Source organism: Pezoporus flaviventris, unplaced genomic scaffold, assembly GCF_033815535.1.
Source record: "Pezoporus flaviventris isolate CSIRO_AGI_PZ_B2104156 unplaced genomic scaffold, CSIRO_AGI_Pfla_v1 ptg000113l, whole genome shotgun sequence".
Classification (NCBI taxonomy): Eukaryota; Metazoa; Chordata; class Aves; order Psittaciformes; family Psittacidae; genus Pezoporus; species Pezoporus flaviventris.
The window spans coordinates 1658440-1683383 of record NW_026892661.1 but is presented as its reverse complement, the minus strand read 5'-3'; the positions used below and the strand labels follow the sequence as shown (position 1 = coordinate 1683383).

At 41.8% G+C, this 24944-nt stretch overlaps 1 protein-coding gene across 10 annotated transcripts in view; it reads left to right on the top strand.

Moving 5' to 3' along the window:
* The window catches only part of NCAM1 (neural cell adhesion molecule 1), a 104716-nt gene that overhangs the window by 62602 nt on the left and 17170 nt on the right, over positions 1–24944 (top strand). For 3 of the 10 annotated variants that reach the window (XM_061478074.1, XM_061478071.1, XM_061478075.1), the window contains exons 9-15: positions 3599–3628; positions 7757–7907; positions 8493–8677; positions 9017–9113; positions 9712–9882; positions 11067–11198; positions 12395–12409. In XM_061478074.1, coding sequence (XP_061334058.1) covers positions 3599–3628; positions 7757–7907; positions 8493–8677; positions 9017–9113; positions 9712–9882; positions 11067–11198; positions 12395–12409 — 781 coding nt within the window. Of the gene's footprint in view, positions 1–3598; positions 3629–7756; positions 7908–8492; positions 8678–9016; positions 9114–9711; positions 9883–11066; positions 11199–12394; positions 12410–15100; positions 15137–16410; positions 16453–20645; positions 20649–24944 lie in introns of all 10 variants that reach the window. The other 7 variants (XM_061478079.1, XM_061478078.1, XM_061478081.1 and 4 more) reach the window with 3 other exon arrangements.

Genomic DNA, 24944 nt, shown 5'->3' with positions numbered 1-24944 from the left:
TTGAGGACTAACACAAATCCTTGCAGTGTTTTGAGAGAGGTTTCCATTGCCTTCAAAGCATGGCTGGAGGACCTGATTTGGTAGGACAAGGTTATTCATGGTCCCGTCTCTCTCTAGGAGAGTGATAGGAGGAGCTAAGTGCTCTAGTGCTTCTAACACTAGAGTTGGATCACAGCAACAGGAAAGAGCTTTGAAAGGGAGAGGAGAATCTGAAGGAATACTAAATCAAATAGAAGTTTGTCAGAGAGCCTGTTTGCAGAGAGTCCCATCTGTCCAGCTCAATTAAATTAACAAGATCTCAGTGGCAAAACTGCTAACCATTTTTGAGACTCATATATCTTGCTTGATGCTGTTAAGTTGGTGATCAGTATTAAGGAAAATGTTAATACTCTGATAGTTTCTTACATATACTGGGGGCAAATTCCAAGTTTTGAGATACTACCACATGTTTTATGTACTGGTTCAGACCTTCAGGGCAAAGATGATATTTATCATGTCCCAAGCACATTTTAGGCAGGATTTTTATGTGTGTGTGTTTTGGTTTTGTTTTTACTTTTTCCCCATTCTCTGTCATGTGCTACAAGTTTAGGTGAATAGTAGGTATCCAGAAAATCCTCAGGTCAAGTTAGGTTTGAAAAACATTCTGTTACGTGTTCAACCAAATGCATATATCCAGTTTACTATTAACTTATTTTCTCTGGGATTGCACAGGGAAACGGATGGTCTTTGGTGTAGGACAAACAATACTAGTTTTAAAATATCAAGCCCTACTTTAGACTATGCTTTAGGTACTTGGATGCATCTGTCTTGCTGCATGTTGTTTACTTGTGTAGTTATAATTCAGGCCAGGTTTTAAAGGTCTAGAGGTGCCTTAACTCCTATGAACTTTTGGTATTTCAGAAAAACCAAGCAAAAACCCCCAAGCAAAGAGAACTCCATCTTTGCTTAGTGGCTTCCCCCTCTCAGTCTTTGTCCAAGAACAGAGACAGCCTGATGTGGAAGAGGGATGGGGGGTGAGCTAGGCTGACAATGTCACAATTGTTTCAACATTCCCACATTTCCCTGAGGAGACCTGTTGATATCCTGACATGCATAGCAGAAGATTCTTCTCTCTCTGGCTATACCTACATAGCGTGGTACCCCTTGTGCAAACAGTCTTTTGCTTTGTGGTCTGTGAAGGTTTGACGGAATACAGTCATTGTGACTGTGCTTAGCATGATCAGATGATTGGCAACTGTATACCAACACGGATGAGCAGACCAAGCTTCCAAATACTGGCATGATGGAAGCTTCCTCTTACTAGTAAGATGGCAGCTTGTATTCTTCTGCCCTGTCAATCTGGAATTCCTATGTCTCACTGCTGCAAAACGCAGCAGGAGCTAGCAGGCCTGGAAAGTTATCAGCGTGATGATTTGAAATGGCTTGGCTTAATCTTACCTCAAGTATTTATTGCTGTGCCGTTATAGGGAGTAGGAATGCTTTCTCTTTGCATGAGACCAGATGTAAAGCTGTTCAAGGCAGCATGCCATATTCCTTGTCGCCTTTAGTATATTTCATGCCCTTTCAAGAGACTTTTCTATTGCTCTAGCAGAATACTAACTGTGATTGAGTTAGTTTTGATGTGTTGTGTGCTGGTGTGTACGAGTTTTCCATTTTTAATGCAGACATGAGTGTATTTGCTGTCAGATTTCTGAATGAGGTAGTCACTGAGTACTCGTATACATGCTTTCATGAAACAGTAGTGGAGACAGCCCTAGGTTTCTTACCCAGCGGTATAGCTCAGTGTGTGAAGAGTGGGAGGGGTGCCAAGTGATGCTTTTGTTCAGGTCTTTTATCATCTTGCCAGAGGTGGCAGTAGGTGTATCTGTGGCATAGGATCTCACATAGGATTTCAAAATTTAATATAAGCTCCCATTTAATAACTTTCTTCTAAAGGGAAGATAAAATGCTAGCATGCATGGGGCTCTTGGTTCTGCTCTGTCCCCTGCATGGCGCTGAGTAGAGCTTGTGTATGTCTTTGTCTTTGTGAGGGAGAGTTAGTATTAAATTATTCAGGATAGAGAATGTGGTTCTGCCTTTTTTTTTTTTTTTTTTCCCCCACACCGAGTGCCCTAGGAGTGTGGGAACAGGCTTTTATCCTCCTCCGTCTTCCTTTAGATTGACAGGTACTGAACACCAAAGGATGTCTTCTTTTTTAATCCTCCTGTGCTGACACCATACTTTGTGAATAGGATTGAAAGGGGACTTGCATGCGTATAAGCAAAGCAATTCCCTTGGTAGCTTGATTTGCTCAGGTACAGAGAATGACTGGCACATCAAAAACGGATTATGCTGAACTATTACAGTTGCTTGTTCATCTTTCAAGGAAGTTGTGCACAATAGGATATATATATATGCACACACAGAAATGATCAGATGGTGGGGGTGTCCTACCCATGCAGGTGTTGGTGAGGTTCACTTCAGGTGACTTCACCTCAGGCCTCTAGTTACAAGCAAGTAGCTTGCTTTTATCTAAGATGGTCTAAAATGAGGCTGTCTGTACTATATGTTAATACTCTCACAATATTCCCTAGAAGCACTGTGGAAATAATACTATGGGATTTTTTATTCTTATTTCCTAAGCTTTCATCTCCATTTCTGTAATGTCACTCTTGTGTATGCTGTTATACCCCCATGTCAGCAATGCTTGTGCCTCACATTCAGTAATGCCATCATGGCTGTGATATTAGCAGGTGATTTTTGACTCCTGAACTGAAATGGATCAAGTTGCAATTGAAATAGAGACCAGAAGAAAAATATTTTAAAGATAAATTATAGGGGAAAAACAGAACCCAGCAACTTTTTGTCTTTCTGAACTATAGTGAATGTGGTCCAAACGGTTAATGGCTTTCTGTGAATGGGAAATGTATGTTTATTGGTAAGGTTTGTGCATGTTTCACAGCTGTTGTTTGGTTGTCCCAAGTCCAGTAAGGACTGGGTGCACATAACCCTAAGCATAAGGAGCTGGATGTTATCATCTGGAGGTACAAGATTCTACCCTGCTGTCTCCTGCCCAAGGGGATCATACTGTTGCAATGCTCTGTAGCTCAAGGTCTCCTACTCCTGGCACAGTATGCATGTAAAAATGTGTACAAATGCATGACCCCATTAAGAATATGAGTGTTAATGTTAATCAGTGTGTGCGGGTAGCTAACAAGCCAGTCTTAGAAAACCAGTTCCATAACTATTTAATGCCATAGGTCATGAGAATCACTTCCCCAGTATGCTTGGAACAGGTTTCTAAAAATAGTGAGATGTGACAAGGGAAATAGTCACTGGATATGTAAAACCAGAAGCAGTCTTTAGGTATCGTTAGCCTTTGCTTAATCATTTAAAGACTAATTTATCGATTATTAAATTTGAATGCAAAACTACATTGACGTTATAGTGGGAAATGGAAATTGTGATCACCCCACACACGTGAGATATACAAGTTGAAGCCTGCATGTGCACAGAACGCAATGTGGTGCATACAATATGATACCTAAAAGCAACCTTTGATAAACTTTTATTGCTTTTTTTTCCTGTTGTTGTTGTGTTCTATATCTGTTCTCTCCAGGCTTCGTGGACCCGACCCGAGAAACAAGAGGTATCAGATTACCAGACCTTTAGCAAACTTCTTAGTTAATTTGATTTTGGTTCTTTTTTAGGCATTACAGATTAACAAACCTCTAGTGCAGTAACCACGCCAACTAAACCAGCATTAATAATATGAACAGATTAAATATCAATACATAAAAGAAACAGCTTATAGAGTTAGAAGTTGCTTGCCATGTAGTAATGCATTTTTGGATGAGCAAACTAGCTGTGTTGGGAGTGAGTAAAAAAAAACAAGACAACTAAAAATAAAAGCAAATGTCAAATCTGACAAATGCTGCTTTCACCGTGTTCTTCTATGGTACCAGTATGACTCATACCTCTCTTCTAGAGTTTTAAGAATTAGCAACAGTGTGTATTGTGAGAGAGTGTTTTTTCCCAAAGATAGCCTCTTCTGCTCCAGCCAACTCATCTGTTTGCTCATGGTATCATGTTCCATTTAAAAATCAATGCAGATAAATCCTTCACAAATTGTATTTCTCCAAAAAATGCTCCAAATTTCCATACTTTTATTTTTCCTTGATCTGCAGGGTCATTGAGGGGGTAGCAATAGTGTAGTAACTCAGTTTGGGGCAGTTATGGTTTGTTGCTATTTCACACTCAGTGCTCTATTTTAAAACTAACAACAGCCTGCCTTTGCATGTACCTGATTTGTAGCATTCCTGCTTCAAAAATGGAGCAGGAAGTTTTGTTTCCAAGCAAATAATAGGTGTCAGGTAGGGAACAAACTTAGCTGTCAGAACTGGATGTCTCATATTTGTATGTTTAGGTGAGTTTTGTGGAGGCTCTGGGTATCCTGAGTTCTTTTTTATTTTTAAGCCAACCTAAAACACAGAGACTCGTGTGGCCTAAACAAAGTGAACATTAAGCACCACCTGCCTTTGTTTCCTATGGGGCTGAGAAGATACTGCCCATTCTTACTTCAAAATAATCCGTTGGAATTGATGAATTGTAAAGTGAAAGCATCAGGTATTCCACCACTTTGCCCTGGAGAATTTGGAATTTGAGTAGTTGCATCTCTTCAGGCCTCATGTGAACGCCTCTTACGGTTTTCTCTGCCTCCCCTCACTCCCCCAGTGTTTTCACTGTGCTCTCTGTTTCAAACTTTTTATTAATCTGAGCATTAATACTACTAAGCTTGCTGTCTCTAAATTTCTTACTGTATCCATGTCTTAAAATACCCAAGTGAGGTTCTGTGAGAGCATTGTTGAAGCTTATTGTTGCAGCTTGTGTAGACATATCTTTTAAGATAGCTGGCACAGGGTCTTTTAGCAGTGTATTGCAGCACCAGGGAGTTCAGTTCTCAGGAAGCTGAATGAATACTTGGCATTGAGTGTTTCACTTTTATTAATGCATTAGCTAGTTTAAAGTAAGGAAGTCTTCATGAGTTTCAGCCATAGCAGCATATATGGGTGTTAAGTCATGCTTTGGAGACATAACTGCAATGGGCTGCTTCTTCTCTAAACCACTTTCAGCTCTACTTACTATACACAGTCTATCATTCAATTAGAAACTTACCATGAACTGGCTTCAGTGTGCACTCGCAGCCCAGAAAGCCAACCGTATCCTGGGCCGCATCAAAAGGAGCGTGACCAGCAGGTCGAAGGAGGTGATCCTGCCCCTCTACTCTGCTCTTGTGAGACCTCACTTGGAGCATTGTGTGCAGTTCTGGTGTCCTCAACATAAAAAGGACATGGAACTGTTGGAATGAGCCCAGAGGAGGCCACGGGGATGGTCAAGGGACTGGAGCACCTCCTGTATGAAGATAGGCTGAGAAAGTTGGAGCTGTTCAGCCTGGAGAAGACAAGGCTGCGTGGAGACCTCATAGCAGCCTTCCAATATCTGAAGGGGGCCTATAAGAATCCTGGGGAGGGACTCTTTATTAGGGACTGTAGTGATAGGACAAGGGGTAACAGATTAAAACTTAAACAGGGGAAGTTTAGATTGGATATAAGGAGGAAGTTCTTTTACTGTCAGGGTGGTGAGGCACTGGAATGGGTTGCCCACGGAAGTTATGAGTGCTCCATCGCTGAGGATGTTCAAAGCCAGGCTGGACAAAGCCTTGGGTGACATGGTTTAGTGTGAGATGTCCCTGCCCATGGCAGGGGGGTTGGAAGTGAATGATCTTAAGGTCCTTTCCAACCCTAACTATTCTATGATTCTGTGTCTCAGTTCACCATTCTAGTCCTGCATATACTGGAGAATTGTTGGAAGTCATATTACCAGCATACACTAACAAACCCCACGTTGTCACCAAGAGATGCTAAAATACTCTGTTACAAGCAAAATTACACCTCGGTTACACCAGAAACTGGTGATGCCTTTCTGGTACCTGAGAATTAGTGCAACCGTACAAATATTAAGAGCTGCAGGTGAGTTCTGGTTAGCGCAGTGCAAGCACAGAGCTAGGAGAGACCACTTGTCTTCCTCCAGTGGAACTTATAGCAGTGGTCAGGCTTTCAGGGTGTAATGTCCACATCATTTTGTAATGATGTGTGAAAAGCAGGTGAGGTGAAGATACAACTGTATGAAATTAAGTCATGGATACTTCTTTGTGAAAAGACTGCAAAATCCAGAAGGTGGAGGGGAGGGGTTGAAATGCATTTCCCGCTTGTCTCTTTTCTTCCCCTTTGGCACTGAAGTATTGAAATCTAGGCCAGCTTTGAACATCCTGACTATGTGCCACATGGTATTGTCTGAATTTGGAGAAAAACACCAGCATTGTATCTTGGGATAAGTTGTAGTAATTGGCAATATAGAGAACCATCATACCCTTTTCTGTAAAGTGGCAGTTGCTATGGCATGAGTTCTGTTGCCTGTGTCCCTTAGGTTGTCTCCCTGTTACTGTGAAGCATTTTTTTTATCCACAGTCCTCAAAATCAAAGATGCTAGGAGAAGGGATGACAAGTATATCTGTATCTGGCGCACAAATTTGCGTCTCTAATAGCCAGGAATTGTTAGCATGTGATGGTGTGAAATCCAAATAAACGAAACATGCTTTCTTGGGTAGACATTTTTGTCTTCATTTTCTTTAGTTGAGTATTTTTTCAGATCTTTCTTTTTTGTTCCTTGAGCCTTTTGCATTAAGAAACAGAGTTTCATCTTCAGGGTCATTTGCGTTATTTGTAAAGTTATCATTTTACCATGACTACCCAGCACTCTTTTTGTTTGTGTTAGATGTTGACAAAGGGGGGAAAAGGCAAGTGACACTGGATGTAAATTACCTTTGCTGTAATGATCATATGCTGGTATTTTGCTATTTTTATACTAACAGAGTTTATACTAACATTAACTAGTAGAAACTTCAGTCTTGGTGGCTGAGACCACTAACTTGGAACAGAAAGAGGCTTCAGGCCCAGAGGATCTGACCAGTTGAGACCAGTAGAGATGGACTTAGTGCTACAGCTCAGCGCCTCTGGCTGTTTAATATATCCCAGGGCTTTTACTTATAATCTCAATTCTTGTCCTGTATCTTCCAGGAAAGTTAGTTTTCTTGGAGCATTCATTGCATTAAGTCTGCCAGGCAGCAGCAGCAGGCACAGCCATGAGGAAGAGGGTTCCTAATTTATTCACTTGTGCTTGTGCCACTTTGGCAACTAGATGAGAGAATTGGTGCTGTAAAGCTTCCAAGCTGAAGCACAAGCACAAAAAGCTTGCACAAGCACCAGGGTGGAGGGATGAGGCCATGGCCTCATGGAGCACTTGGGCTTTGGTCACAAATTGGAGAGAAACACAGTAGCCATCGAAGAGGTTTTCAATGAGAGCATGTGGCAAAAATTGACCAGAGCTGGATCTGTATGGTTCCTATTCTGGGAAGAAGCTTGACGTTATCTTCAGACATTTAGTAGCATCTGATACTTTGGTCCTTTGTCTCTTTTTTTTTTTTTTCCTTCGCCTGAGTGCTTTGAATCACTGCAGTTGATGCTGAGCGACAAGGGATCTTGTTGCTTTTGGAAATGCCTCTCTATGCCCATGACTTCACCTGGCCTCAGGTGATCACTTCTGAAGGCATGAGCATTAGAGGGCTGGTGAGAGGTAGACTGGCACTTGTTCCCATCCCTTTAGTCTGCAACCACAGGCTCAGTGCTCAGCCTCTAATTCTCTTTTCCTTTCTTGCCAGACCCTGGATGGGCGCATCATAGTACGTAGCCATGCCCGGGTGTCATCCCTGACTCTCAAAGACATTCAGTACACAGATGCCGGAGAATATGTATGTACAGCCAGCAACACCATCGGGCAGGACTCCCAGGCCATGTATCTTGAAGTGCAGTGTAAGAAGTGGAGAATGGGGTGGGGAAGGCGTTCATGTATTTAGAGGGGGGACTGTTTTTTTGATTTCCTACGGTGAGACTGAGGCACTTACAGCTAGGGATGTGTTGTTTGAGTAGTGGGCCTGGGAAGCAACTGGGTCTGAAATCATTTTAGTGGAGACATGTTGATGTGTGCGTGCATGCAAATGTTTGCTATAGCTGTCTCCAGCTGGGGTACTGTTTGCACTGTTTGCACCTTGGGAAGTTTCCGGGCCATGAATCTGGTACAGTCACATTTGTTGGGTGCATCATACTTCTTCCCTAGGGGAACTTCCTGGTATGCACTTCCCTAGATGCATAGCATGCTGTCTGCTCTGCGTCCCACACTGTATGAGGAACAACCTTTGGGACTGAGTAGCATTCCTTCTTACATCCTTCAGCAAGACATTGCTCACCCCACCCCTGATATAAGAAGGCAGTTCCCATTTTCTTAGTAGATTCCTTTCCCCACATTAAACTGGACCCAAGCCTTAAAGTGAGGCAGATTGGGCTACTTTAGGAGATTTTGTGGCTTAAATTGCCTTTTCAAATGTGTCTGTCTTTCAGATGCCCCCAAGCTTCAAGGCCCTGTGGCTGTCTATACCTGGGAAGGGAATCAAGTGAACATCACCTGTGAGGTATTTGCTTACCCCAGTGCTGTCATCTCCTGGTTCCGGGATGGACAGCTGCTTCCCAGCTCAAACTACAGCAACATCAAGATCTACAACACTCCGTCAGCAAGCTATCTGGAGGTGAGCAAAAGCAAGGAGAGGAGAAGGCACATGCAGCCAGGAAGGTTCATTACTATCAAACAATTGATGCTGCTGATGTTGAAGGAGTTAAGTCTTCTGTCATACCTTACCGTGGGTAGACAAGTTGTGTGGTGTTTCAGGCACATAATTGCTAAGAAAATTGGGTAATAGAAGACACCACCCCTCCTTGCCTTTGACTCTGTGCCCGCTGCAGCGCTCTCCTCTGTGGACAGCCAGCAGAGTGTTAGCACATGTACTTCATTGTGGCTTCCCTCTCCTGCAAAGTGCAGAGTGGAAAGTGTTTTCTAATCTGAGCATGAGCCTTCATTTCTTCCATAGGTGACACCAGACTCTGAAAATGACTTTGGGAACTATAACTGCACTGCTGTGAACCGCATTGGCCAGGAGTCCTCAGAGTTCATTCTTGTGCAGGCAGGTGAGCATCCCAGGCGGGGAGATAAGGAAATGCGTATGCATAATGCTCTGTTCTTTAATTTCTGACGGCCATTGCGTATGTGCGTAAGTGTGCAGGTGTGCTTTTGCACATCAATGAAATATCCCAAATAGTACAGGGATATAGTACAAGATGGAAACCTTAGAGCACTCTGTGGCAACCAGAGGCCCAGTATCTCACTGCATGATAGATTGGAAGGGCCTCTGGTGTCCTCTCAGGGCTGCTGTAAGGACATATTTAGGAATGGTCAAGCTATGCATTGGACTGCCATATGGAAGACACTGTAGGGATAGAGTATCATCCAGGATGCTCTTGCTACACTGCTCTGGTTGTCCTCTTTTGAAGAAGGTACTCTAACTCTCTAGCCTTTTAGAGGAGGGACAAGATGGTCTCTTTGCTGTCTGATTAGCACTTAACAGTTTTCCCCTCCTGAGGGGGGCCTCAGGCCTACCCGTCTCCTCTTCTTTGTGAAGCCATGACAAGGGTATGTTTGATATTCGCAGTTTTCTGTTTTCTTTGCCACTGGAGCTTATTTCCTGTTGTCTTCTGCATCACTAGTTGTTTTCCCTTCCTTTCCCAGATACTCCGTCCTCTCCTTCCATTGACAGAGTGGAGCCGTATTCCAGTACTGCCCAGGTGGAGTTTGATGAGCCTGAAGCTACCGGCGGGGTGCCCATCCTCAAGTACAAAGCAGAGTGGAGGGCACTGGGCGAGGGAGAATGGCATTCGAGGCTGTATGATGCAAAAGAAGGTAGGGTGATAAAATGTTACCTCCCCCACCTGCATCTCAAAAGGCTTTCTTTCCTTTAGGGGAAAGCCAGAGTGGAGGGTTCCATAGCTTTGTAATTTCAGCTCCTAAGTTAAGGCCCCGGATAAGTTCTTAAAACATTTGCTTTGCAGTGGCATATTTAATTTCCAGTTGATAGCTGATAGCTCGATGTATGTGACAGCCTTCGCTGTTTACAGAGCATGTGTGGCATCACTATGTTCGTCTTTTCCTTATTCACACTATTCTGTCTGAATGAGGTGAACAGCCCGGTGCCTGGTATTGAATGAGGTTTCATTTCCTGCCTGGGGAGTGACTGTGTGCTTCCTAATCTTTCCAAGCCTTGTCTGTCAGCTCTTCCAGTTACCCTTCAGTTCCCTTTGGAACATAAACCCTCCTATTCCAGAAGCAAGTCTAACTCCCATTACACCCTGTCTCATTTATAGCAATCTGTAAGAATACACACTGCTTAAAATGTATCCTTAAGTCCAGTAAGCCAAAGGAATTTTGATTTGGGAGCACTATGAAGATCAGAGTTCAATTTCAGAGCTGAATCTTCCAATCCTGGCTGGAGCCGAAATTCTTCTTCTAGGTCTCTACTGGAGTGATGTGATCATAGCTAGAGTCATGTTTCTTTTTCCCATTTTTCCCTTTGTGTCTGTGCAGGAAAAATTGAGCTTACTTCTTTGTTAATATCACAGTGACCCCACAGCAGGTTCTCTCCATCTCTTACATTGTGTATGACCTTCTTATAGATTGTTAAAGTGGAGGGATGGGTGTCTCTCCTGCTAATGGCTTTGCTTTCAGTTGGATGATGCAGCCCAACGGCTGAGTAGCTTTAGGTGGGATGTCTACTGAAGTTAGAGCCCCGCATGATAGTGGTCTTGAAGAGGAGCTCCCTGGCACAGGCCAAGGGCTGATGCCCTCTGGTGTCTACCAAACACTCTGCTATATCCCTTCTGCAGAGGCTGTGGCAGTACACCTCTCTAATCAGCAGGTTGACGCAGAGGTGGTAGCTGTGACCTTTCGCTTTGGTTGCACTGTTTATGTGAGGCTGGGCCTGTTACATGTGGCCAACATGGCTAAGTATACTAGGGAAACATGGCATTTGTTGTTGATCTAAAGCCTGAACCTTTTCTTTGCTTTTCCTGCTCTTGTTTCTGCAAAAGCAAATGTGGAGGGCATGATCACTATCACTGGCCTGAAACCTGAAACAACCTACTCAGTGAGACTGTCTGCTGTCAATGGCAAGGGCGTGGGTGAGATCAGCCTGCCATCCGACTTCAAGACACAACCAGTTCGTAAGTAAAATTGAGTCCTCCCTCTCCTTCTCTGGTTCTCTTTCCTTGCATCTCTCCAGGGAATTTCTGCCATGCATGAATGACACCTTCTTCTCTTGCAGAACTTACCTTTGTTTTATTGTGATTTTTGGTTGTAGTGAATTTCATTGCTAATTAAAAACCTTCTTTGATAGGAGGCAGGGGAGCTATTTTATCTGCACTAGTTTGTGCCATGGGTTACTATTATAAACTTTGTATTGTCAAAGAGAAGGGGCTATGCAATGGGAAGTTGTAATAAGAAAAAGTAGTGAGTTGAGAAGGGTGTTGGTCATAGGGAATGTAGCGTCATTGCCACAAGGCAGGTTTTATGCAAATCAGAAGTTAAGAGGCCATGAGCTGTGGAAGGAGGGGAAAGGGGTTTCTCTTGCCTGAAAATCAGTCCTTTAAAATTCTATGTAGCATGCAAGGTAATTTCTGCAGCCTCTTGTCTACTTCACTTGGGTAATCAGGATGCTCTGATTTGGCCTTTTGCTCCTGTTTCAACGAGAAACAAGAGAGGCAAGAATTAAAAACCAGAGAGAAATTCAAGACAGGAGGGAGACAAAGAGGGAAAAGCAAGTGTAGAGTGCGTAGGGGTGATGTGATAGAAGCAGGCCAGGGAGAGGAGATCTGATATCCTTGTACACAGCCTCACCCAGGTTGGGAACTGTATTCAACCACCTGCAACCCTGGGGTTCTTTCCCATTCCCCTTGCACTTAAAGTTCTACAGTCTATTCTTCTTCCTACTGTCACACCTATACTTGTGTATCTATTTCATAGCTCTTCAGAAACCCACTATGCAGGAACTTCTGAATTCAGAGCTAGCAACAGTCCTAGCCCTGCATGCTTTGAGTCCATGTGGTCTGTGCATGGTCTTGATTTTGTGTGCCAACTTCTGCCTCACTAGAGTTGCTGAGCAGTATGGGACAGTATATACATCTTGATGCTTGGAAATCCCAGGCCCTCTACACTAAGCCAGCCCTCGCAATTGATGTCTGATCTGTTGTGATAGCTACTGTAACCTACCCCATTCCCTAGGGTTGGATTTGAGACAGCTGGTGGCATTTGGATTTTCCAGCTCTGTGTTCTCTATCGCCTCATCTTTCTACATTTATTTTTTGTTTTTCTATCTCCGTCTTCTCTTTTTGTCTGTGTTCCATCCATGGAAAAACTGCAGGCATCCCTCACCCACGTAAGTGCCTCTCTGCATTCTTTCGCTCTCTTTTTGTGTTTCTAGAGTGTTCCTCTAACATACATAACATTAGCTTTTAATCTAGTACCTTTTCCTCTCAGGATGTTTAGAAATGAAGTAACTGGTACTGTCCACTTCCTAACAAGACTGACACTAGAATAGCTGTCCCACTATGGGTAATACTGCTCTATTTAGAAGAGAATTAGGGGTTAACATCTTTGTCTTTATTGTAGAGCATGCAATTCAAATATTTAACTTAGTGATTGTCTAATAATAATAGTTAGCATGGTGACTAGAGAATGGAGTAGTGGAAGGCTTCATGTTTATGAATTAATTAAAAATTTTCAATTTTTAATGAAATTAAGTTATTCAAGGGAGGAAAAATAATAACAGGAGAAAGTTTTAGCTAAATTGCAGATCTGGTTTAGACCAATTGAAAACCAACAAAAAACTTCAGAATTTTGAATATCTTCATAATTTTGACAGCAAAACCTTGAAGGAAAAATTCAGGTTTTGCTCTTCTCACTTTTTACTGTTCGTGGTCTTTGGACAGTCTTCCAGCACTTGTGTAGATTGTATACTCAAGTAAATAAACCTCATACTAAATAAAAAATGCATGTTTTCCCCTTCCCAGAGCAAAGTGAATTAGAGGTTTAATGGATATGCTTATTGTCAGCTGGGTTCAGTGAAACATTTTGTGCTCCATAGCTTTGTGCCTTTCAAATCGGAGTTAATCAATAGTAGCTAAAAGAAACCTTTCTATCTAAGTGAGCATTATTCTGTTTATCATATGTGTCCTTGTGGTGAACAGTTGATATTCCCAAGATTACGTCATGAGCAAGCTTTATGAAGCTGCTGTCACTTTTCTCTTTAGATTTCTGAAGCTAATTACAGGATTTGAATGCTGCTTTTCCTTAAAGATTTTATTACATTAAAGCTTGGATTTAGTGGACTTCTTAACAGGATGAATGAATTGGTAGTCAAGATGGGTGAATGAATGGTCAGATGAATAGACAGAATTGCAAAGTGCAGTAGTTACGAAGAGTCAGCTGGGAGCCATGTTTCCAGAAGACATGCACAGTCCTTTGCCTTAAATTGCTTGGAGCCTGTTAATTTCAGTAGAAGTATTATATCCCTTACATGAAGTTAATTGTGGTTAGTATTATAACTCTCAGGCAAATGATTTGGTAGGCCCTTCTGAATTGGATGTAGTCCATGATACGCAAGGGAGATAAGGGCTTTAGATATTCAGTCCCTGTACAGATCAGTACCACAGGAAAAGGGAAAAGAGCCAATTAAGAAGAGAGGAAAAAAGAGCATTAAAAGCTTTGTTTCAGCCACATGGACACGTCTGTCTGCCAAGCCTCATGTTCATCACTTGGGGACAGGTACGTGGATTTGAAGAGCATTAAATCACACTCGTAGTGGAGTTCTTTTCCTTTTTGGATTTTTTGTGGCGACCAGCTATCAGTCAGTCTCTAGTCCCTAACTCTGCTCCCTTGCAGGGTAAGTTATAATTCTTTTTTCTTCATTGTGCCTTGAGCTGTGATCCTTCTGAGCATTCAATTCTCTGATCCCTTCTCTGCTCTCTGGGGTTCTCAAGGCCCATCTCAGACCATGGACTGGGTTGCAGTGGTAAAAAGACTGTTGGTACAACAGAAACCTTTATTCCATCTGTGCTGGAAGTCCAGTCACAGAGTGTTACCTTTCTTGGACAAAGTCAAAAGCAGGAAAACGTTGGGTGTCGCCATGTGTGATATGATTTGAAGATCACAGAAATGTTTCAGAAATTTTACAGGAAAGAATATAAAAACTGTGTTTTGGCACCAGCCAAAACCTAGTGTTTTCACACTAGGTATAATAATGAGTTTTCCTTACCCTGTTATTTAAAGTGTCTACTTGAATGTGAGAACTGACGCTCTTCTTAAATGTTTTTTGGGGTATATCCATACTTTTGGGGGGGTTGGGTTATTTTTCTTGGTGAGGTGCTATGCTAGCACAGATGAGAATTGTGGGGTTGGGAGGATATCTGTCTACCTGGACCTGGATTTGTATTTTCGCAACAATTTGCTGGTTTTCTGCACTTCCTGTTTTTTATAAACCTGAAGGCAAACAAAGGCTGCACACAGACCTTGTGAATGGCTTCCTTTGGAGCTCCAGCTGTTTCTTGCTGGTTTGCAGGTGGGACCCAGATGTGTGTTAAGCCACAAGAGTGTGTGTGTGCATATGGTGTGTTTGGTTTTGCTATCAAAATAGCTTTTTTTGTACAAAAAAAAAACGCAAACCAACAAAACACTAAAATAATTCCCAAATTCCACTACATCCTAAGCTGGCAGTAGGGCACTTAGCAATGGCCTTCACCAAAACAGTAGTTACATACTCTGTGTTTTGCTTATGTACGGTGCTGGCCAGCATCTCTGCTGGCCTTAAATGGCATTGGTTTGAACTCCTGGGAATACTGGTGAATAGTGGTGTGTGTTCAGTGATCCTATGTGATCAGAAAGTTGGTCTACAGCGAGAACTCGCAGAGGAGCCAAAACGCAGGTCTGGCGAAGCGCGTTTACTTTGAGTTCTATGGCCAGAGAGGCTTGATCTGACAAAATCTTACCAATTTGTGTTTTAATTTTCTGTCTTTTGGCAGTAATTAATAGGAATCCACCCCCTTCCTCACCTTCCTTTCTCTTTCTTTAGCAAGTACTGCTGCACCCACTTCCCGTTTAGCAGACAGTGAGTATGGTAGAAGAAGTTGTTGTCCTTGTTCCACTTTGCTCTGCATGCATCTCCTCACTGAGTGTGGTGCAGTCTGCCTAACATCCTTGGGTGTTTTCCTTCTTTTCTGTATCTATTTTTTCCTTTCCCCGGAGTGAAACCTGAATCTTCAGGTACAGGAACTGCAGATAAGTGTAAGTTTGATTTTTCAGGACAGAGAAAAGCCACAGACTTTTTCTGGAGCTGTGGAAGAAAACACATTTCTTTATGTCCTTCTTCATAATTTTTTAAATCTGCATAATTGTATTTAGACTGCAGACTGCATGAGGGTGTATCCTGTTCTCCCTTCACACCAGCCACACTGATACCACCATGGGAGAAAAAGGAACTCATAGAAACAGAACTTCTCAAGTTGGAGGGGACTCATGAAGACCATTAAGTCGCACAGAACTACCTAAAACTAAGCCATATGACCAAGAGCATTATCCATCCCAGTATGTCTTTTACCCCTCTCTTAGCTATAGTTCTCTGCCCAGTCATCAAGATGTCACAGTGACAATTCTTTTCCTTTTGAAGATGTTACCTAGAATAGTAGAGAAATCCCTCACAGCTTGTGTTTCTCATGCTGTATTGTTCCCGTGCCTTTTGCAAGTAGAGACATTCATCTTTGTCCTTCTTTTCTGGTAATCCTTGTATTCAGTGCTTGTAAAGACCGCCTTTGCTCTTGAGAGTGGAGTGCTTAGCAGGATTCCCAAGGGGCTTTCAGCTTCTCTCAAAACTGCCTTATTTCTTAAGGGTGCTCACACCTTACTGGATGGTTAGATCTTTTTTTCTGCCTCCGTGTGTGTACCCTGACCCTAGTGCTTGGAGGTAAGAAAAAAAGGTGTATCAGAAGCATTAGTCTTTGCTCCTATTTGGGCCAAAAGTAGGCAAAAATGCTGTAGCTGCCTGAAACTGGATTCAGAGATTCAAAACTCTCCTGGATCAAAAAGCATGAGTAGGGACTCTTGGAGCAGTAGCTTGCTGCAGGAGCCATGCAGTGGCTTCCCTGTCAACTGGAGGGGTCTGCATCTGGCAGCACCATTCTCCCTGTGGAGAAGGGCTGGAAAACAGCAGCAGAGCACAGTTTTTTGCAGCCTCTTCAGGTAATACACACCTGCCATAAGGATTCAGTATCATTCTCACTCTTCCTCATTAGAACTCCTCTCTTTCTATCACCCCTGCCTCTTACAACTTATTTACATGGTATGCTTCATTTTTACGTGTCCTGTCTGTCCTTCATGTTTCCATAGCAACTCAGCTTCTTGCTGAAAATGGAAGCTCAGAGCCACCAAGTGAGTAGATGGGAACTGCTCCCCTTTGGTCCGGAGTGCTATTTGTTATGCTGTAGTCCTTGTATCAAGGGAATTAGAGCACTATACCACATTATATCAATGTCTGTTAACTAACAATCTGGCATTAATATGTTGTATGAGCATGTAGCTGTTAAGAACCCAGCATGGTGCTACTTTTCCTTTTTCTGTTACCTTACCGAGCCTGCAGTAACAATGGAAATACAAGCTTTAGAAGAAACATGAAGGGGGGGGGCGGGGAGGGATATTTAAATTATCGTTTCCAAAAGGAATGTTTTCCTTTCACATTTTCCGTGATTTCAGTGTTATAGATGCCTTTGCAAAAGGAACATGGACTAATTAATCTTTTTGCCACCTTGCCTTGCTCTATTTCTGTGAATTTAGGGAGCTAAAGTTGATATTACAACAGTGGATGGTGGATGTTGAAAGAAGATGCAGATGAGGAGGTAGAATGTCTTGTAGATGAGGAGATAGAATATCTTACAGGAGAGCGGACTGTGGGGAGAGGGAGCATTGCCCCGTCTTACCACTAATGCCCTGCCTGCATTAAAAGGTTTAGGACTACACAAGAAGCCTATATCTGAAATGGGAATTGGATTCAGAATCCCTCATTTCTTGCTCAGAACATTGTTGGTAAGGTAGCCATTCCTAGTGAGACTCAGGCAAGCAGATGATTCCATGCTGGATCTGAGTAGCCCAAGTTAAAAATAGCTAAAATTTGCAGATGACTTGATTTGTACATGAAATAACTATTCTGCAATGTCTGATTTAGTCTACCTGTTAAGAGTTCAGTGACGCATCTTCCCGGTACTGAGTGGATGTATCAAAGACTTGATTTAATCTCTACATGTAGGAGATTTATAGTCAGTCACTTGCCAATATGAAAGCCAAGTGAATATTTGCAACAGTCCTGGAAGATGAAGAAAAACACTTAAGGAAAAGATATGTTTACATGGTGCATATGTGTCTTTTGAACAACTAATCATTTCTACAAAGCCAAATGCTTTTCTTTTGATTTACAATAATAAAATTAATGTGTTTCTGTGACTATGGTCTTAAAGATGAAGACGTGTGTGTTTACCTGTACTAGGTTAGAAATGGTTTGTCACTACTAAATGGAAAATACTAAAAGCATGAAGCATGTGGTTATCTGGGGGAGAGGATAGCATGGCTAGTCTAGAACTGTCAAAGGAATTAAAAATACTGCATTCATGACTAGCACATTCCATGGTCTTAAATAGCACATGAAATGTCTTTTTATCTGCCAGTGACCACAGCAAACGCTTTGATTCTTGCAGTATTTTTCATGTATACGACATGCCAAACCATGATTTGTGATGCATCTGAAGTGTTAATGATTCTGTATTGCTGAAGAGAAGTTTTAATTTGAATTTGATGGGGTGGAGAGGGCAAAGGGCAGGGGAAAAGTGGCAACTAGCACATCTGCGAATTAATCTGTTATTTCTTAGGAGGCAGGAACTCTCATAGAATCATAGAATGGTTGGGGTTGGAAAACTGCTTATATGTGGAGTTAGGAGATGCCCTCACTTGTAAGGGAAAATGTTGTGTTAAATGTTTTGTTCCTTAAAAAGATGTCTTTTTTTCTCTGGGTCTTTTTACCCAGAAACGATACTAATAGCCCATTCAGGGTGAATATTTTCCATGCTCTTTTGTTGTTTGGGTAGGTGGGGGAGTTGTGTGTTTGTTGACTGGGAGTACATTGGGCTTTTTAAGGGTGAAAGTTCCCATTTTCACCTACTCTGAAATTCCAGCTCTTACACTGAACAGAAGCAGGTCTGACCTTTCACTGCCGCATTGTTGTTTGTGTACGTAGTCAATTTATGCAGCTAGCAGACACATTTGTTTTATGTGTTACATTGTTCTGCAGCATATGAATATACTGTATTCAACAGCCTAAAAGGGCATTGGCACAAGGCAGATGCTCTTGGAATTTTGGATCATTTGCTGCTGAATGATCTTGTGTCTTACCTAACCTAACCTCTGTGGTTAAATGAATGAAACCAGGAGCGCTTAGAAATTGAGAGCTGCTGTGTAGCCTCTTGAAGTCAGGAAAATGAATAATGAAACTAATTAAAACCTAATGAAGCTGAAGAGAGTTTCCGCACTGACTTGAGTGACTTTTTGACTTTATGTGATCAATAACCTATGGGAGATGTCTATAGTATTGTAAGGCGTTTGGGAACATATATCTCCTTGGACTTAATCCTCTTAGGTTGCTTGGATAAATAGTTCTGTATCAGCAGCAGTAATAAAGTTTTTCTTTCAGCTCTCTCCACTGTGGAACCTGTTTTAAACAGCAATGTTTGAGGTCACTTGAAAAAGTTGGGGTTTTTTTCAGTTAAAGTACTAATTTGGGTCTTTCTTCTACCTGTCTCCTGGTTTTCCAGAATCTATAGGAACTTCTGTCATATTTACTAGATAGTGGCCAAGAGATTCAAAAGTTGCAGGATGAGGGAGGTGGAGGCCACTGAGCAAGAGACATGTGGGTGGAAAGCCAAGTGGTTTTGGATTTTTTCTGTAAAATCTTTGCTGTGCAGTGCATCAGTCAATTCAAAATAGGTTGCAGTCTTGGGAGAAAGTTCACATGGGCATCCCAAGGAGGCTCCAAGATAATCAGTGTTCTGACTACCTGGTTTCTACCCATTACAACAGGATAAATTCCAAGGTTTTAAGCGTAAGACAGTATTTCCAAATGTCTTCTGTGTCTTAGAAGCCTCATGCAAATTCTTTCAGGTACATTTGTGTTGCTAGTTTTGCCCTTGATCTTTATCTAAAGCTTTCTCTCAGGAGGAAGTGATCTGAAAGGCAACTTCTCTTACCTGATTTTAAATCTCCAGTTATATTAAGCTTATTGGGGTTTTAGAAATATGTTTCCTCACCAAGTGCCTTTCCAGGCAATCTCACAGTAACTCTAAAACTTCCTTCCTTCATGATGCACCTGCCTAGAGTTCCGTGAGTCTCTGTTTATAACTAGAGACAATGGATTCAAAGCTTAGGTGTAACAAATCAATTTTGCTTTTTGTACAATCAGTTCTTTGCCCAGTAATGGTATGCTTAATCTTGTCAGATACAAGCACCCACAAGATTAAGGGTTTAATTCTCTTTACATAAAACGAACTGGGAAGTACAAAAGCACTTTGAACTAGCCTCATTAAGATGAAAAAGAGGAACAATCATAAAAAATGCAAGTTATGAAGCAGATGGTAATTGAGGAAGGGAAACAGCATGGAGTTAGCGATGTCCTCAAGTCTGACAACTGATTTTATTTTTTCTTCATTCCCCTCTCATACAGTCTGTGCACTTTCATTTCTTTCAGTAGTGGCTTTCGTCTTTGTGCCATCCTTAAAATTAATTTCCAGCACAGAGCACTTCATTCCTTTCCTCACTGACAGAAAAGCCCCTTGCACGTTGTACATGACTCATGCTATTCCTCGAATCTTTAGGCTGAATGTGTTGGACAGAGCGTGCGTACTCTTGAGTGATAACTCAGTCTGACCAAATTCTGGTTGCAGCTCTTTGATTGAAAGCTCGGGCTTTAGAAATGTATACACATATGAGGTTTTTCTCTTTTTGAGTTGTTGTTGTTGTTGTCGATAATTAGGAAGACATTTATTTCCGCACAGGGGAGTGTACATCACTATAAAATGCCAAGGTTTGTCTTCGCTGAACCGTGTGGGCTCTGGGTTTGATTGTTTCCCCTCTGCTGTGAGGACAGTGTCTGAATAACAATGTATTCCCTTTTTCTTTCCAACAGTGAATTCCTTCAGCTGTCCGAGTTGTGGCACGTGCTCTACAGCCATTTTTGTTCCTCCTTTGACTCGGTATTAATAAGCAGTGGTGCAGCTGTGCCTAACACTTGCAAGGTCATAACTCAGTGCTTTCTGTGATTTAATACCCTTATATTGCAGGCGGTCTTAGTGTCCCCGCAGTGTTTCTGGTATTTACGCGCTGCTTTGATTTGGTTCCTGTTTGATTTAAAATTCTGTTGTGGATTTTTCCCTTGCCCATTGTTTACATCAGTTTTTTAATTTTTTTGTATTTTCCATGTGACCTCCTCCACTTTCCTTTCCACAACCAATCATGTGCGTGCGTATCATGTGCCTTTGTCATGTGGCTTGCATGGTGCTGATGATGTCGTCCACGCTGGTGAACAGAAGGTAAAATACTTTGTTCTGATTGGTTGCATAGATTTGGGGTGAGGATTCCCCTCTGGTCAGTGACCGGGGATCTCCAAATTCCACCACTCCAGAATCTTCCTCCAGGCCTTTTGGTGAAGTCGGTCACCACTGTCTGCATGTGAAGCACTCAACTTCAGTCTTCCACTGAGCTTGGAAAAACTCAGGGGGAAAAAAAAGAATCAACAAACCCAAAACCGAGGCAGAAATCACATGGCTCAGTCATTTGCTTCTTTCACTATCGGAATCCAATAGTTGGTGTCCTAGTAATGTTCTAAAACTCTCTGGCATTAACACCAGCGGCACAAATCCTTTTGCCTTTCAGGACACCAGTGTGCCAAAGGCTGTGGGTAAGATGTTCATAAAATGTCAACTCCGCATCTCCTGTTGCTTTAGCAACATTTTGACCCTATAGAGTATGTTTAGATTTACAAGCACAAAAGCACACTATGGTAGCCTGCCAAAAGGATCAAAAATGCCTTATCTCTGAAATTTGGTTATTGATAAACATGTCACATTAAGATTTAAGAAATAATTTTTTTATGAATAAATATTAAACATAGGTAGAGTGGGAGCTATGTTTTGATGAAGTAGTATATATAGAGACAGAGTATGTGATGAGAGCTAGACTTAGCACAATTTGCATCAGAAATACTATTGCACTTTCTTGCCATTCCTCCCACACGGCATCCCAGAGCCCAGCAGAGGATTTAGTCTGAACTCGTTTACCAGCAACAGGTAGAGTAGCTGGTGAGCTCCATGAAATCAAGAAGCAAATGATTGACCCTTACAGGAGATGAAATCAGTCTCCAAGTGTATGGTAATGGCAACAATTTCTGCAACGTTGTGACTTTTACAACTTCACCTAATACTCTCTGCATAATCTAGAAGAGGGAAGGGAGGGGAAACTCCCGCTTTTCTGCTTCCCCAACTAAAATAATTTTGAAAACTAGGAAGCAATTGGCTTTTTTCTGTCTGTGAATTCTGAAATCACCTTATTGTTTTGGACCACCACCAGGAAAGAATTTAGGCTGGGTTTTGCCAGGAAAACAAAACTAACACCAGTAACCTTCCCACATGACTGCATGCATGGGAGCAGCTTCTCTTCCCCTGGTCTTTTCTCTCTCTAGTCAAAATCCAGGAGGATTGAAGACTTGGTTGTCTCATTTTTGCATGATCTGTTTTTGTTCCTTGTTTTTGATTGTTTGCTTCTCTTGTGTGCATTCTGTAGACTCCCTTCTTTTTCACCCATGTATATTTACCACTCATGAAGATTTTGAATAGGTATGGCTGATACTTTTCCAATTGGCGACACTGTAGGTCACACTCTAGTCCTGTTGCAGAAATCAGCTGCTTCCTTGTTTATGTGTTGCAGAAATTACCATAGAATGCAATTGTGTTCTGTTAAGCGCAGCAAGGATCTTTCTTCATTGCCAGCTGGGCAAGGATATAAGATCATAGTCTAAAGTGCTGCAGTTGACTAGTAACCAATATGAGCTGCTTTTCAAAGATGGGCAGAAATAACCCATTTTATGGGAACAAGAAGACATGTGATAAAAAGTCTCTGTCATCTGCACTGCTGTCACTTCTGGGGTCCAGCATGCATTCCTGTGAACTTGTAAATTTTACATCTTTGAGCAAAATCCATCCCATTTCTCAAGGGGAGTAAAGCACAGGGGTGAAAATTTGTCGCTTGCCTTCTGCCCTTCAGGAGTCTCTACTTGCATTAGTTGATTTTCTTGCCGCTTAGCCGAATAAGATGCTGCTTGGCTCAGACGTAATCACTCAGCTTTGTCACACCATAGAGTGAAAGCATGAGATCCTGCATCCCCCCTGCCACAAAGAGAATTCTAAGCAGACAAGTGTTTGTAAATGATTATACAGAGGAAGTCTGGCATGCTTCTAGCTGTCTGCTCTGAACAAGCAAAATAGCAGCATCACAAGGGGGATTGTTTAAGGATTCTATGTTTTATGGGTGGAATAGGCAGATTTCTGCAATACATCCGATCAGCTCAGTGTAAGTGAGAGACCCAAGGCATGTAGCACACTTTTGTAATGCACTTTGCTTTTCAGCCCCCATTCTGTGGGGAGGATGCATGTTCTGTGAGCATGAGTTTCTTCTCTAACCTTCTGGTGACAAACTTTTCTCTTCAGCTACTGACATTTTGACTCATAGGGATGCTGATTCTGCTGGACTAAACTTATCCCACTAAACTTCTTCCTCCTTTGTTTGAAATTACACACTAACCCATTTTTAATTTTACAGCCCTGTATCTGGATTACATCTGCCTGCTTAAGATAAATTAAATGCCATGTATTTTTGAAGATAAAACTAAAGCATTCTTCACCAGGGCTTGCACTGACATACCTGTTGGGTTTCAGCTGTTAGGAGTGGTCCATATTCTCCTGTTTGAAGAGGATGTTTCTCAGAGCAGAAGTGTGTTTAAACTATTGGGGAAGGAAGGAATCGGGAGCTAGAAACTAGACAATTTGAAGTGAAGAAAATTTTCAGCCGAGAGGGTAATTAATCATTGGAATGGCTGTATATAAGGTGCAGCAGCATCTCTGACATGTAAAATCTATCAAGAATGAGCATCTTTCCAAAGGGTGTTCATTCAAGTCTTAGTTCTTGGTGTTTAATCACTGGGGAAAATTTCTAGTCTGTGTTAGATCAGAGGTCAGATTCTCTACGTACCATGTTCACTTAACACTTCAAGATCTCTTATTACTAATTATCTCTCAAATGAGGATGGGAAAGAGTACCAAAGAGATGTTGATCTTGTACTATCTAGTTCTGTTTTCATTTAATTATTGATTAGTTAAATAACACAGTTATTGCAGTAATAGCTCTTTCAACTCAGATCAAGCCAATAGTCAAAATAAGGAACCTTTGTGGTGATGTTTTCTTTTAGGATTAAGGAAAGAAAAGAATATAACTGCTTGGTTAATCTGGTATTTTCAAATACACAGCTTCAGTTAGTTGGTAGTAAAGATAAAAATCCACACTTTTGTTTAAACAGTAGCTGGCAAATGTATTTTCAATGTACAGTCACTGAGAAAACTTTTGCAAGCTGGAATAGAGTTCTTGAGTGTACAGACTGTGTCATGGGAGGCTTGTTATGGTGATACAGGCAGAGGCAAGGATTTGGAAAACAAAACTAACATGATTAAAAAGGAGCATTCCCTCTTTATATTTTTAAGAGTATTACTATGTTGTGAAACGTAAACCTAAGTATCTTGCATCAAAAAGCTCTGTGTATCCATGCACTGTAATTACCTTTTTAAACAACTGGTATATTAGAGCATGTGTTTGTCCACAAGAAAAAGGAATTAATCTTCAATTACTCTTTCAGTCTGGGCCTTGCAGGTTTCTCATTGATGTTTCATAAAACCAAAAAAAAAGTGCTTGAATCCCTTCTTTGGAGGGGTGGGAGAAGGGCTTCAAATTACTTCTAAAGATCAACTTTGAAAGATACTGGAAGATTAACCTTTCTCTTGCCAGTCAGAAATGCATGTGCTTTCCATTAATAGCTGAATACAAATCCATACAGAATAGATTTAGAATTCAGAATCTTCTTTGGAAGAAGCTCCTGTAAATCCCCATGGCTGCTGTTATGTTTCAGAGTTGATCTTAATACAGCTACAGGCTTATTGTTTCCTTTCTCTTTTAGTATAATGCAAATAAATATGTAATAATGCCGCTTGCGTAGTAAGCACACTGGCTGTCAGAGCACTTTGGAAATAGGTGATCCCTGGGGTCATATGAGAGCAGGAGAAAGCATGTCTCTAGAGCCATTTGCTGCAGTATTTCTGGGGGAGAGGTGGGGCTGTACCTATGTAATCAGACAGTCTGTGGCTTTGGCTTTTGTTAAGTGAGGTGTTACAGTAAAGGTGCAAGAAGGAAGTGCCAGAGTTGGGACTGGGGAGCTCTGCTCTGTGGGCTGTGTGTGGAGGTTATGAAAGAACTGGCTAGAAAAAGCAGTTGTAGAGACATGGGTGTGAAAGGCTGTGGCTGTAAACACGTGTGCCCTGCAGACATTCCAGTCTCCTGCTGATATTGGGGTGCAAGTTGGGAAATGTTAGCTTTTAAAAATGGTGATTACAGAAGAGTGAAGATGTCTGCTCTCTCCAGCCTGTATTTATTGGATTTAGTTACACTAGTGTAAGCTGAGTGAGATGTCTTGATGCAGTACCCCTTTTTCCACACTCATTCAAGTGAGCACACCAGTAAGTCTCTGGTCCAGCAGCTGTAAAACCTAAACAACATTCAAAGTGATC